Source organism: Ranitomeya variabilis, chromosome 1, assembly GCF_051348905.1.
Source record: "Ranitomeya variabilis isolate aRanVar5 chromosome 1, aRanVar5.hap1, whole genome shotgun sequence".
Lineage (NCBI taxonomy): Eukaryota > Metazoa > Chordata > Amphibia > Anura > Dendrobatidae > Ranitomeya > Ranitomeya variabilis.
This window is the reverse complement of record NC_135232.1, coordinates 907,248,753-907,263,641: the sequence shown is the minus strand read 5'-3', so window position 1 is coordinate 907,263,641 and position 14,889 is coordinate 907,248,753. Positions and strand designations below refer to the sequence as shown.

The 14,889-nt window shown below is 41.6% G+C and overlaps 1 protein-coding gene across 1 annotated transcript in view; it reads right to left on the bottom strand.

Annotated features, from left to right (window-relative positions):
• The window catches only part of ETNPPL (ethanolamine-phosphate phospho-lyase), a 74,252-nt gene extending 59,711 nt beyond the window's left edge, over positions 1 to 14,541 (bottom strand). Inside the window, exon 1 of the mRNA XM_077278991.1 lies at positions 14,169 to 14,541. Coding sequence (XP_077135106.1) covers positions 14,169 to 14,224 — 56 coding nt within the window. The 5' untranslated portion in view covers positions 14,225 to 14,541. The remainder of the gene's footprint in view (positions 1 to 14,168) is intronic.
• Positions 14,542 to 14,889: the final 348 nt, after the last annotated feature.

The window sequence follows — 14,889 nt, the reverse complement described above, 5'->3', positions numbered from 1 at the left end:
GACAAAATTGAGCTCCCTGTGGTCAGCGCTTATAGCAAGTGAGAATTTCTGATACACACAGGTGATCTGATCATCGCCTGTGTGTAGCAGAGGCGATCAAAGGACTGCAGCTTCTCGTCTCCCATGGAGACTATTGAAGCAGGCAAAAAGTAAAAAACAAACGTTTTTAAAAATAAAAAAAATAAAAGTTCAAATCACCCCTCTTTTGCCCCAATTCAAAATAAAACAATATAAAAAAATCAAATATGCACGTGTTCGGAATGGCCCGATCTAGCAAAATAAAAAAAGAATTAACTCAATCGCTAAACCGTGTAACGCGAAAAAAATTTAAAACGCCAGAACTATGTTTTTTTGGTTGTTGCTATAGGTCATGGAAAATGTTGCCATTTTTTTTTAATATTTTTATTTTTTTTCACCGCTTAAATAAAAAATAAGCTATACGTGTTTGGTACCTGTGAACTCGTAATGACCTGGGGAATCATAATGGCAGGTAAGTTTTAGCATTTAATGAACATGGAAAAAAAAAACAGTGGAATTGCACTTTGTTTGTAATGTCACTACACTTGGAATCTTTTTCCTGTTTTCCAGTACAGGATATGTTAAAAACAATGGTGTTGTTAAAAAGTACAACTCGTCCCGCAAAAAAGAAGCCCTCGCATGGCTATACTGACAGAAATATAAAAAAGTTATGGCTCTGGGAAGAAGGGGAGCAAAAAAAGGAAACGCAAAAACTAAAATACTGATGGTCGTTAAGGGGCTAAGCAATTGGATGTGCCAGGTAAATGTAGCGCCCCCACCGCTGCAGGGCCGGGGGTACCCGGTACCGGGCCTCTCTCTGTCTCAGTCCTGGGGTTGTCACGGTGGCTAGACCCGGTCCGTGACCCTGCTGAGGGGCGCCCAATGAAAGGGTGTGGATGGTGATGATGTTATGGTGAGGTGCAGGTCGCAGTAAATAACGAGGACACCAGGTTGCAGTCTCTTTACCTCTTTACCGAAGGCTTCAGGATCCTCAGTCCGGAATACGGTTAACCGGGGCTGCGCAAGTCCAGCCGGTCCGGTGGCACTTCCAGAGTTCCCTTTGCAGATGGAAATCTGTGCCTACCTTCTAGCGCTTGTGTGTTGTGGTCCTCCCCTGCTGTGCTTACGGAATAGTCCCCACAACTGTTGTGTCTGTTTCTGAAGTTCCCTCACAACTCGATTCTGATGTTCTTCTTCGTCCCCCAGATGATATGGCTAGGACGCACCCGTATGACGGGTAGGCTCGGAGGTCTGTAGGCTCCAACTGTTGCCCCCTATGTCTTCTTAGGTGATTTGAGTGAGACAGCCCGCCTATAACTGACTGTCCTGCCGTAGGTTTGAAGTAAGGCCTGGAGCTCAATACTTCCTCGGCGTTCTGGCCACCGGCTACGCGCCTCAGTAGGATGTTGCCTCGTCTTACAGCACGACTCCTACTGGTGTTTCTCCTTGTTGCGTTGATCTCGTTTCTCACTCAGCACAATAAACCTCGCTTCTTGTCCTTTCTTAGGGTACCGCCGCGATCAGGTGCAGGCGCGGTCCCGTAACGTTCTCTCTGTTCGCTAGGCCTCTGTCAGGATCCCACCCCTGACAGGGACCCCCCTGAATCTTCCCCTGCAACACCCTCTGCCACAGGATGTTGCCTGGTTCCAACCCAGTCAGCTTCTCTCTAACTTCCTCTCTAACCCCCAGTTTTACCAGATTGTGAGGAGTGGCCTAATACATAGTACCCTTAGCTCCCCCTGGAGGCCAGACTGTGAAGTGTATTGGTGTCTATGATACCTGGTCAGGTGAACTCCTTCAGTGCCATCAGACGTACCATAGCCCCCCTTAGCGGCGGAGCATCAGTACTGCAACGACCAGGACTCTGGGGCGCTGCATAAATACAGCATCCTTATCACGTCCGAGAGATCTATTTGTTCATTTCTGCAGTTTGCATTGTGAAGTCTGGAGACAGATCTGCTCTAAGATAGAATAGAATATGGAATTGCATTGGCTTTCTTAGCGGCTGGACTATCATAGTGTTTCACAAGTCTTTCAAAGAGGTTTTTACTAAGCAACGAGAAGTTTGTTTACTGATGGGGTGGATTGGAAAGAAGGAGCGCATAGGAAATGATTACAATGTGTGGGCTGCTGCTTAAATGGAAAACAACTGTCTGGTGGTGGAGAGAGCACATATGTGGCCAGGGCAGCGCTGCACAGCCGGCGACTTCTGGCTACTGAGGTGACTGTAGGGCACTGATGTTTGTTTCCCTGCAAGCTATCCTCCTTGTTTCTGTTACTCCACTGGAATGAGTGGGTTTTATCCCAAAAATTATTTACTAAGTGAATTGATATTCAGGTGTTTGCCCACACTTCAGTCTGGCAGTTCTTGCCAATTGTGTACAGAAAGCTGCCAAAGCAAAACTTGTTATCATGCATAGAGCCTCTTAAAACCTCAGGGTTTGGTATAATCAGAGAATTAGCGCTTTGTATTTAACCTATTAACCTACCAGTCAGTAGCGTAGCTACCGGGTGGGCAGAGGGGGCCATCGCCCCAGTGCTCAGAGGGGGCCACCCGGAGCTACGCTACTGTAACTGTATTGCAGTGAACAGCGCAAGGATACATTCTGCGGCAGAGCAGGGAGAATTGATCTCCCTGCTCTGCCACCCGGCCGCTATGGGCCCCTGAGCAGGTGGGGAGGGGCCGGTGCTAGCAGTGAGCCCCCCACCCGTCATCGCAGGGTCAGCTGTACCAGCATCTAGCTGATGCAGCTGACAGCTTGATGAGGGAAGGAGCGCTACGCTCCTTCTCTCATCATGCCCCTGTCAGCGCCTGACGTCACCCGGCGCCCGCGGTCCAGAGGTGAGCGGGAGCAGAGAGCAGCGCAGGAATCAGGAAGAAGAGAGGTGAGTATTGATTTATTGTTTTTCTTTATGGGGGCTGCCTTATATTAGAGGGTCTGCCGGGGGGGGGTGTGCTGCTTTATACTACAGAGTCTGCCCGTGGGGGGTGCTGCCTTATACTTCAGAGTTTGCCTGTGGGATGTGCTGTCTTATAGCACAGGGTCTGCCAGTGGGGGGGGGTGCTGCCTTATACTAGAGGGTATGCCTTTGGGGGGTGCTGCCTTATACTGCAGAGTCTGCCTATGTGGTGCTGTCTTATACAAAAGGGTCTGCCTATGGGGTGTTGTCTTATACTACAGAGTTTGCCTATTGGGTGCTTCCTTATACTACAGGGTCTGCCTATGGGGTGCTGCCTTATGCTATATAGTCTGCCTATGGTGGTGCACTATACAATATAGAGTAGGCCTATGGGGAGTGCATTATACTATATGGAGTCATATGGGGGTGCATTATACTATATTTAGGACTATCTGGTGCATTATACTATAGGGAGGCTATCTAGGAGTCCATCATACAGTGTGGAGATTACAGTGAAGGGGCCATCTTACAGTGTGGAGATTACAGTGAAGGGGCCATCTTACAGTGTTGAAGCCATCAAACAGTTTTGGGGCTACTAAGGAGCCTGTATACTGTGTGGGTGGTACTATACAGTGAGGGGGCATTATACTGTGTATAAGAGAGCATCATACTGTGTATTGGGGAGCTGTACAGGGAGGGGGCAGACTTGACACATTATTCAATGTTAAGTGACCACTTATTGTTATAGGGGAACTCAGGTTACTGTGACTATCAAAGGGGCACAGTGGGCAATATTACTTTCTAGGGGGCAAAATGTGGGCACTGTTTTCTAGGGCACTTGCACCTGGCATTACTATATTATACAGAGTTGCTTTAGAATTTAGTGGGCACAGAGAACCGCACAGCAGGTGCAGTAATAGGGACACATAGGGCAGCAGCGGCTCAGCATTGGGGTATCAGCAGGATGAGGAGTTTGTGCAGGTTGGGAATAGATGGTGATGACTGAAAATATGAGGCGTGAAACGTGTCTTTTTTGCTTTCTCTGCAGCCGAGTCCTGGCTGGAAGAAGTTGTCGTGTAGTTCTGGGCCAGATGGAAAAGACGTGAAAAGTGAACGACTCCATCAGAAAGAACATCAGTGGTAAGTCATTATCTGTAACTGTACTGTGATCTCTTATATGTTCTGTAGGACTGGAATCTACCACTGACCATATGGCGGTAATATCCATATTGGTCATCTGCTGATGTTCTCCTTCACTATTATGGTGCGTCACCCAGTTGTAATCAAGGTTACCTGGTTAGGGGCCCACTCAGAAGCTTCGCCCCCTGAACCAAAACCCTAGCTACACCTCTGCTACCAGTACAAGAGCAAATGACAAACAAGACATGGTTATTGGAGGGTTACATAAAGTTTAGGCTGCTATTGCACACCCATAACAGGCAAGGTCAAGTATATCAGAATCTGCTCTAGCCATCCATGTATTAGATGTTGCCTGTTGGCCCTCTCTTGCCACCATTAGCCGGACCATTGCCAGGACAGCGTATCGCTTTCTTTGAATCCTAGTATTGGACAGAGTGAACTGTTAAGTACAAGACACCCCACAAGGGTGAGAAGGATATGTAGCTGTATGGCTAGATCCTTGTATTGTTTATCTCTCCTGCCCAATGTAAAGGCTTGGCAGGGAAAGAAACTACCATTACTACTGCAATTCTTTCCTTTCTATGGTGATGTGCCCCTTTGATCAGGGTCTGTTAGATGCCTGGAACACAACCGAGAGCTGACTATTGTATTACTAGATATTTTATGAACTATTTCCTTGAGTTTACAATTTAGTTCAAAATCCAGGAAGCCTTATACCTTGTCGCCTGTGTTAGGGACACTACATGGCTAGCCAGGACTTTCCTTGTCTCGACAAGAGAAAGCTGATCCTGCTCAGAGACTATTCCATTTTGGACAGTCTGGATGTACAGTAGTAGAAGAGGATTAACACCCTCTCCTTCCCCCTCTCCCCTTCCCTATTCCCTTCATCCTACTCGCCACCACTCATCACCGTCTGTAATTGTCTGAATGTGTATACTGTAGGTATGTGGGGCTGTTAGTGTAACATGCGTCCTGACGCCTAGTAAAGGGACATTTCTGCTATATGTTGTACTTTCATGCTATGACGGATTATGCATAGCGTCTAATGACACACACTGTGTACTATAATCAGTTTTATTTGGGAATCTGGCGCCATTGGAAGGCAATTATAGGGCTTGTTTGCCCCTGCCCCCTACTGTCTGTGGAAGACTGCGAACTTTAGACATTAAGAAATAGAATACACTGGAAAAAACAGATAATGTGAAGTGTAGATTAAGTTGTTTCCTTCCTGCTTGCAACGGGCTGCAGCTTCTCTGATTGTCCTGTTTTTTCCTGTTCACAGTCAATGAACTACTGACAACACTTTACTACTGCTGATCCTCATGAATAATAGGAAGGGTTACCCAGCCCTCCGCTTTTGTTAGTTGGCTCCAGTGTTATATTCCCTGTATAATCCTATTTGTTGGTGAGAGAACAATGAATCAGGCTCTTTGCGGACTGGACATATGGGATCTTCTATCTATCTGTTATCTATCTATCTATCTATCTATCTATCTATCTATCTATCTATCTATCTATCTATCTATCTATCTATCATATATCTATTATCAAATTCAAATGAGCTTTATTGGCGGGACTAAGTACACGCTAGCATTGCCAAAGCATATGGTAAAAATACGGGGGTGGGGGAGGGAGGCATATAGAGGTCCAGGATATATCAGACTCTTTTAGAGGATAAGGGAGGTTTCCAGGGTGGGGAACAGGAGTCCATGACATATCAGGCTCCTTAGTCTGTGGCAGGCACTGACATATTCCGCTGCTATGGCCACTGCACTTCCCTCTTCCCCCTATCCAATATTTATCTATCTATCCATCATCTATCTATCTATCTATCTATCTATCTATCTATCTATCCATCTACCCATTATCTATCTATCTATCTATCTATCTATCTATCTATCTATCTATCTATCCATCTACCCATCATCTATCTATCTATCTATCTATCTATCTATCTATCTATCTATCTATCCATCATCTATCTATCTATCTATCTATCTATCTATCTATCTACCATCTATCTCATATCTATCTATCGATCTATCTATCTATTATCTATCTATCCAATATCTATCTATCTATCTATCTATCTATCTATCTATCTATCTATCTATCTCATATCTATCTATCTATCCATCTATCCATCATCTATCTATCTATCTATCTATCTATCTATCCATCTACCCATTATCTATCTATCTATCTATCTATCTATCTATCTATCTATCCATCTACCCATCATCTATCTATCTATCTATCTATCTATCTATCTATCTATCCATCATCTATCTATCTATCTATCTATCTATCTATCTATCTATCTATCTATCCATCATCTATCTATCTATCTATCTATCCATCATCTATCTATCTATCTATCTATCTATCTATCTATCTATCTATCTATCTATCTATCTACCATCTATCTCATATCTATCTATCGATCTATCTATCTATTATCTATCTATCCAATATCAATCTGTCTATCTATCTATCTATCTATCTATCATCTATCTATCTATCTATCTATCTATCTATCTATCTATCCATCTATTCATCATCTATCTATCTATCTATCTATCTATCTATTATCTATCTATCCAATATCTATCTATCTATCTATCTATCTATCTATCTATCTATCTATCTAATATCTACCTATCTATCCATTATCTATCTATCTATCTATCTATCTATCTATCTATCTCATATCTATCTATCTATCTATCTATCTATCTATCTATCCATCTATCATCTATCTAGCTATCCATCCATCATCTATCTTGTATCTATCTATCTATCTATCTATCTATCTATCTATCTATCTATCTATCCTATATCTATCTATCCATCATCTATCTATCTATGTATCTATCTAGCATCTATCTATCTATCTATCTATCTATCTATCTATCTATCTATCTATCTATCCATCTATCTACCATCTATCTCATATCTATCTATCCATCATCTATCTATCCATCTATCTCATATCTATCTATCTATCTATCTATCTATCTATCTATCTATCTATCTATCCAATAGCTATCTATCTATCTATCTATCTATCTATCTATCTATCTCATATCTATCTATCTATCTATCTATCTATCTATCTATCTCATATCTATCTATCTATCCATCTATCCATCATCTATCTATCTATGTATCTATCTAGCATCTATCTATCTATCTATCTATCTATCTATGTATCTATCTATGTATCTATCTAGCATCTATCTATCTATCTATCTATCTATCCATCCATCCATCTATCTACCATCTATCTCATATCTATCTATCCATCATCTATCTATCTATCCATCTATCTATCTCATATCTATCTATCTATCTATCTATCTATCTATCTATCTATCTATCTATCTATCCAATAGCTATCTACCTATCTATCTCATATCTATCTATCTATCTATCTATCTATCTATCTATCTATCTATCTATCTATCTATCCATCTATCCATCATCTATCTATCTATGTATCTATCTAGCATCTATCTATCTATCTCATATCTATCTATCTATCCATCTATCCATCATCTATCTATCTATCTATCTATCTATCCATCTACCCATTATCTATCTATCTATCTATCTATCTATCTATCCATCTACCCATCATCTATCTATCTATCTATCTATCTATCTATCTATCTATCTATCTATCTATCTATCCATCATCTATCTATCTATCTATCTATCTATCTATCTATCTACCATCTATCTCATATCTATCTATCGATCTATCTATCTATTATCTATCTATCCAATATCAATCTGTCTATCTATCTATTATCTATCTATCTATCTATCTATCTATCCATCTATTCATCATCTATCTATCTATCTATCTATCTATCTATCTATCTATCTATCTATCTATTATCTATCTATCCAATATCTATCTATCTATCTAATATCTACCTATCTATCCATTATCTATCTATCTATCTATCTCATATCTATCTATCTATCTATCTATCTATCTATCTATCTATCTATCTATCTATCCATCTATCATCTATCTATCTAGCTATCCATCCATCATCTATCTTGTATCTATCTATCTATCTATCTATCTATCTATCTATCTATCTATCTATCTATCTATCCATCTATCTCATATCTATCTATCCATCATCTATCTATCCATCTATCTCATATCTATCTATCTATCTATCTATCTATCTATCTATCTATCTATCTATCTATCTATCCAATAGCTATCTATCTATCTCATATCTATCTATCTATCTATCTATCTATCTATCTATCTATCTATCTCATATCTATCTATCTATCCATCTATCTATCATCTATCTATGTATCTATCTAGCATCTATCTATCTATCTATCTATCTATCTATCTATCTATCTATCTATGTATCTATCTAGCATCTATCTATCTATCTATCTATCTATCTATCTATGTATCTATCTAGCATCTATCTATCTATCTATCTATCTATCTATCTATCTATCTATCTATCCATCCATCTATCTACCATCTATCTCATATCTATCTATCCATCATCTATCTATCCATCTATCTATCTCATATCTATCTATTATCTATCTATCTATCTATCTATCTATCTATCTATCTATCTATCTATCTATCCAATAGCTATCTACCTATCTATCTCATATCTATCTATCTATCTATCTATCTATCTATCTATCTATCTATCTATCTATCTATCTATCCATCTATCCATCATCTATCTATCTATGTATCTATCTAGCATCTATCTATCTATCTATCTATCTATCTATCTATCTATCTATCTATCTATCTATGTATCTATCTAGCATCTATCTATCTATCTATCTATCTATCTATCTATCTATCAATCCATCTATCTGTCTGTCTGTCTGTCTGTCTATCTATCTATACATCATCTATCTATCTATCTATCTATCTATCTATCTATCTATCTCATATCTATCTATCTATTATCTATCTATCTATCATCTATCTGTCATCTATCTATGCAGCTTTCTAAGGCATGGTTGTTGGTTAGGAAATAGAGAGGTGAGTCAATAGAGTTAGGGTCCATCCAATGAGGCCACCGTGTCCCTGTGAATGTTTTTTTTACATTTTTTGATCAATAATATTATGTTGCAATAGTGGAATTCATATATTCATTAATTGCAGGCTGCTGATGTATATACTTAAAATAGATACCGCGCTCAGGTGTTTAAAATGAACTGCCTATGATAGCCCGAATAAAACACGAGAGTGTGTAATGATAAAATCCAGTGATGGTGGGCCCGAAGATACCCACCAAAATATCTGTAAGTGATTATGAGAATGCACTGAACAGCAGGGTACCTGTCAGCTGCCCTGTACGGATATCAGTGCACAAAGGTTCCCTCAAAATATAAGTGTTGGTTCAAAGAACCCTTACCGTATGATGCCACTGAATGCACGCTGAGCACTTCCTGGTGTATATACAAGGGGGCGTGCAGACTATCGTAGGTGGTTGCGACGGGCGCACAGTAATCCTGCGGGTGACGGGCGACAGGTGGGCACACAGGTAGTGGTCCTGCGTGACCTGCGTGGGGTTAGGCTAGTAAGTGCAGAGCCAGAGAGCGCCCCGGCCGAAGGCGTCCCTGGTTGCACTTAGAAACAAAGATGGCCGACGCTGCTAAGCAGCGTGTGACGTCACAGGCCTAAGGAGCCCTGCTGGGACCAAAAAGCAAACCAACGCGTTTCAAAGGGTAATCGCCCTTCTTCATCAGGGTTGGAGCCTGCAGGAGGGCTCCTCCTCAACATATGCCTTCACTACCCCTATGTGCACGCCCTCTAAAGCAAAAAACCCGCTCCAGTCAGCTCAACTGTCAGTGAGCTACGATGCCTGCCACTCACACACTAACCAACCCCCTATAATATACAGAATGTCCCTTATTGGAGGACATAGAACAATGTACCTAAATCGGAAAATGACCATATGCTGTGTATGGAGGAATTATTAAAAAATGTGTACATCCTAAACAATAAATTACCCTACCTTTTATTAATAAAACATGCTAAAATAATAATATTTGTAAAATTACACACACGGAAAGAATATGTAAAGATGCACAGACGATATGCTCTCTACCCTAAAACGGCGTATAAACGCCTAATCAAACACTCATAGACCAGTGTACTGATGTCTCCACATAAATTACATGTAGATACATGGGGACTGTACAATCGAACAGGGCAAAAAGCATAGTTCCACATCACCTGTCTGCCCAATGTACCTGTACTAAAAAACAATATAAAACCATATAGTGTTAAAATCATGCCATTAAAATGCGTATAATTCAAAATCGTGGTTCAAACCTTTAGGGGTGAGGCAATCTAACCTGAATATCCATTCTGACTCAGCTTTGGACATTTGTTTCAGGAAATTGCCCCCTCTCAAATTTTGGCGGACTTTCTGAATTCCGCAAAAGTGCACGTCCTCCACCCTCCTATTGTGCACCTCCCTAAAGTGGCGAGATAGGGGGTGGCCTACGAACCCCTTCTGTATGTTTCTCAGGTGTTCTCTTATGCGTATCATTAGCTTTCTCTTGGTCCTGCCAACATACAATTTTCCACAGGGGCATTGAATCAAATAGATAATGCCTGTTGAGGAACATGTTATCTTGTCACGGATATTGAATATCTCCGTGCCACTGGAATTTCTAAATGTAGTTTGGCAGCTTCTCTTACTGCCTGTATGAATACAGCAATAACAACCCCCACATGACACGAAACCCCCGTTGGGATTGGATCGCTGGTTCCCCAACGAATCCTGCTTGTTATAGGCCAATTTGGCCGTAGGGGCAGTTGTTTAATTTGTTCGGAAATAGACACTAATCCTTGGGGGTCGGGATATTAGTAAGCCACACCGGAATTGTAATATCCCGAAGGGACAATTTACCAGGATCCGACGCAATTGTACTGACCTGAACGATTTTGATCAAGAATCCGGGCATCTCACACAACAATTTCTGGAGAAGGGGTACCCTTTGCCTCTGGTGGAACAGGCAGCAAAAGAAGTGAGGGCTATACCCAGGAGCACTTTAATACACAAACCTAGACCCGACCCCCAAGGATTAGTGTCTATTTCCGAACAAATTAAACAACTGCCCATCATAACACAATTCCACGCGGGATATAAGCAATTCCAGGGGATTATTCGGAAACATTGGGCAACCCTGCAGAAGGACAGGATCATAGGGGAACATTTACCGTTATACCCCAGGTTTGTGTACAAAAAAGCTCAGACGCTAAACAATTTGTTGGCCCCTACGGCCAAACTGGCCTATAACAAGCAGGATTCGTTGGGGAACCAGCGATCCAATCCCAACGGGGGTTTCGTGTCATGTGGGGGTTGTTATTGCTGTATTCATACAGGCAGTAAGAGAAGCTGCCAAACTACATTTAGAAATTCCAGTGGCACGGAGATATTCAATATCCGTGACAAGATAACATGTTCCTCAACAGGCATTATCTATTTGATTCAATGCCCCTGTGGAAAATTGTATGTTGGCAGGACCAAGAGAAAGCTAATAATACGCATAAGAGAACACCTGAGAAACATACAGAAGGGGTTCGTAGGCCACCCCCTATCTCGCCACTTTAGGGAGGTGCACAATAGGAGGGTGGAGGACGTGCACTTTTGCGGAATTCAGAAAGTCCGCCAAAATTTGAGAGGGGGCAATATCCTGAAACAAATGTCCAAAGCTGAGTCAGAATGGATATTCAGGTTAGATTGCCTCACCCCTAAAGGTTTGAACCACGATTTTGAATTATACGCATTTTAATGGCATGATTTTAACACTATATGGTTTTATATTGTTTTTTAGTACAGGTACATTGGGCAGACAGGTGATGTGGAACTATGCTTTTTGCCCTGTTCGATTGTACAGTCCCCATGTATCTACATGTAATTTATGTGGAGACATCAGTACACTGGTCTATGAGTGTTTGATTAGGCGTTTATACGCCGTTTTAGGGTAGAGAGCATATCGTCTGTGCATCTTTACATATTCTTTCCGTGTGTGTAATTTTACAAATATTATTATTTTAGCACGTTTTATTAATAAAAGGTAGGGTAATTTATTGTTTAGGATGTACACATTTTTTAATAATTCCTCCATACACAGCATATGGTCATTTTCCGATTTAGGTACATTGTTCTATGTCCTCCAATAAGGGACATTCTGTATATTATAGGGGGTTGGTTAGTGTGTGAGTGGCAGGCATCGTAGCTCACTGACAGTTGAGCTGACTGGAGCGGGTTTTTTGCTTTAGAGGGCGTGCACATAGGGGTAGTGAAGGCATATATTGAGGAGGAGCCCTCCTGCAGGCTCCAACCCTGATGAAGAAGGGCGATTACCCTTTGAAGCGCGTTGGTTTGCTTTTTGGTCCCAGCAGGGCTCCTTAGGCCTGTGACGTCACACGCTGCTTAGCAGCGTCGGCCATCTTTGTTTCTAAGTGCAACCAGGGACGCCTTCGGCCGGGGCGCTCTCTGGCTCTGCACTTACTAGCCTAACCCCACGCAGGTCACGCAGGACCACTACCTGTGTGCCCACCTGTCGCCCGTCACCCGCAGGATTACTGTGCGCCCGTCGCAACCACCTACGATAGTCTGCACTCCCCCTTGTATATACACCAGGAAGTGCTCAGCGTGCATTCAGTGGCATCATACGGTAAGGGTTCTTTGAACCAACACTTATATTTTGAGGGAACCTTTGTGCACTGATATCCGTACAGGGCAGCTGACAGGTACCCTGCTGTTCAGTGCATTCTCATAATCACTTACAGGTATTTTGGTGGGTATCTTCGGGCCCACCATCACTGGATTTTATCATTACACACTCTCGTGTTTTATTCGGGCTATCATAGGCAGTTCATTTTAAACACCTGAGCGCGGTATCTATTTTGAGTCTTCCTTTTTGGTCTTTCAGAAGTGGCACATATTCTGGAGATACCAGCAGCTGGGTGTTTTTTACAGAGCAGCCCCACAGTTCTCAGTGGGAAGAAGTGTTGAGCGCCAGTGTATTTGTATTTGATGTATATACTTATGTCTATTTAAATCCTATCTATTTACCATACATCTGTCTACATTTTAATTATCTATTTTGAGCATTATATTATAGGAATACCACTGTACAGTGAAATCATATTGCAGAGTTTTAGCACATTGTTGAAAAATATTTACAATTTGTGCTATAACATGTTGAATTTGATCATTCTTTTATACGTAAACTTTACCAATTTAATTAGGGCCATATCAGTTCGCTAAGTTCTCGTCTGTAAATATTAGGACATGTGTGATTGTACCCAGAAATGTGAGAAGCCAGCTTCCTTTTCTACTGCCGTCTGTTCTTTTCGGAAATGCCTCACTTGTGGTCAGTGTGCTGCTGCTTGCACCAGACTCCTTTCTCCACCACTCGGTGGTATGGCAGGTTTATGTAGTATGGCAGGTTTATGTAGTATGGCAGGTTTATGTAGTATGGCAGGTTTATGTAGTATGGCAGGTTTATGTGGTATGGCAGGTTTATGTAGTATGGCAGGTTTATGTAGTATGGGCATCTTGTGTTGTTTTCACATACTCCCTCACGCCATTCTATTAGGAATGTCTGCCTGGAATGATAAGTGCAGATGGGAATTATCTACACAAGGATCTGCTCTACCTCAAATATTAGGTCTCATCTAATTTTGGGTACACTGACATTCAGGATCCAGGGCTGCGGCATTTTGGCACTAGGTATTATTGCTGTTTACTTTCCACTAGTTACAGTCAACATCAAACTTACTGCTCAGCTTTGTCAGAACTAGAGTCAGCTGTGATCCTGAGTCAGGAATGTAATAATAATAATAATAATAATAATGTAATGTCCCACATTGTATAGTACGTGTATGGTACAAGTAACATATGGTACCATTCAACAGAATAAAACCACCACCACCCTATATGATGCAGGATATGTCCTGATGCTTAACTCTTTAGGAATAAGTACAACTGTATATCTGAAGCAGCAACACTAACAGATGATGATAAAGTACTGAAATGATAGTTTATTAATATTCCGCAGTGTAGACTTACCCTATGTGCTTTTTCCTCAGTTCAATGGTTCTCTCCTTGCAGTATGGCTCACACATTTCTGCTCCTGTCAATCTCCCCCTGGCACAGACCTGCAGACCAGCTGAGCTCCTGGGACTCTTGTGTGACCACAGGCGGGGAGAGCTGGTCTCCTGCTTTATGCTCTCACCCTATTTGGCTGAGTTTTCTAAGGACACTGCCTCTTCCACTCCCCTCTCACGCCTCTGCCTGACATTAACTCCTCCAATGATGATGGGCTAGCAAATGGTTAACTTTTCCAACTTTTGTTCTAGTTGAAGATATAAAAGCGGTAACATATGCCTTCGAAATGTCTACTACGCAGTTATTGTACCGACTCCATGCATGTATTGGGTACAATGTCCTGCTGACTGTTCACTAGCTAATTTAAATTATTAACTTACAAACTTTGTATTCCTGTGCTTTCCTAACTGTTTAACCCTCTTGTGAATAGACTTCACCCTGATAACAGCTCTATAGTGAGTCCTTGTCTATATACAGCATATTCTCTTCTGGTGGGATTCCAGTGCCTTAGGGTACCGTCTCACAGTGGCACTTTGGTCGCTACGACGGCACGATCGCATCGCATTGTATTGTATAGCTGTATTGTATGTAATGGAAGCAGTGAGGGATTGAACTAAACTTTAAGAACATCTGGTGCACCATGGGACACTGGTTAGGCCCCTTTCACACATCAGTTTTTTGC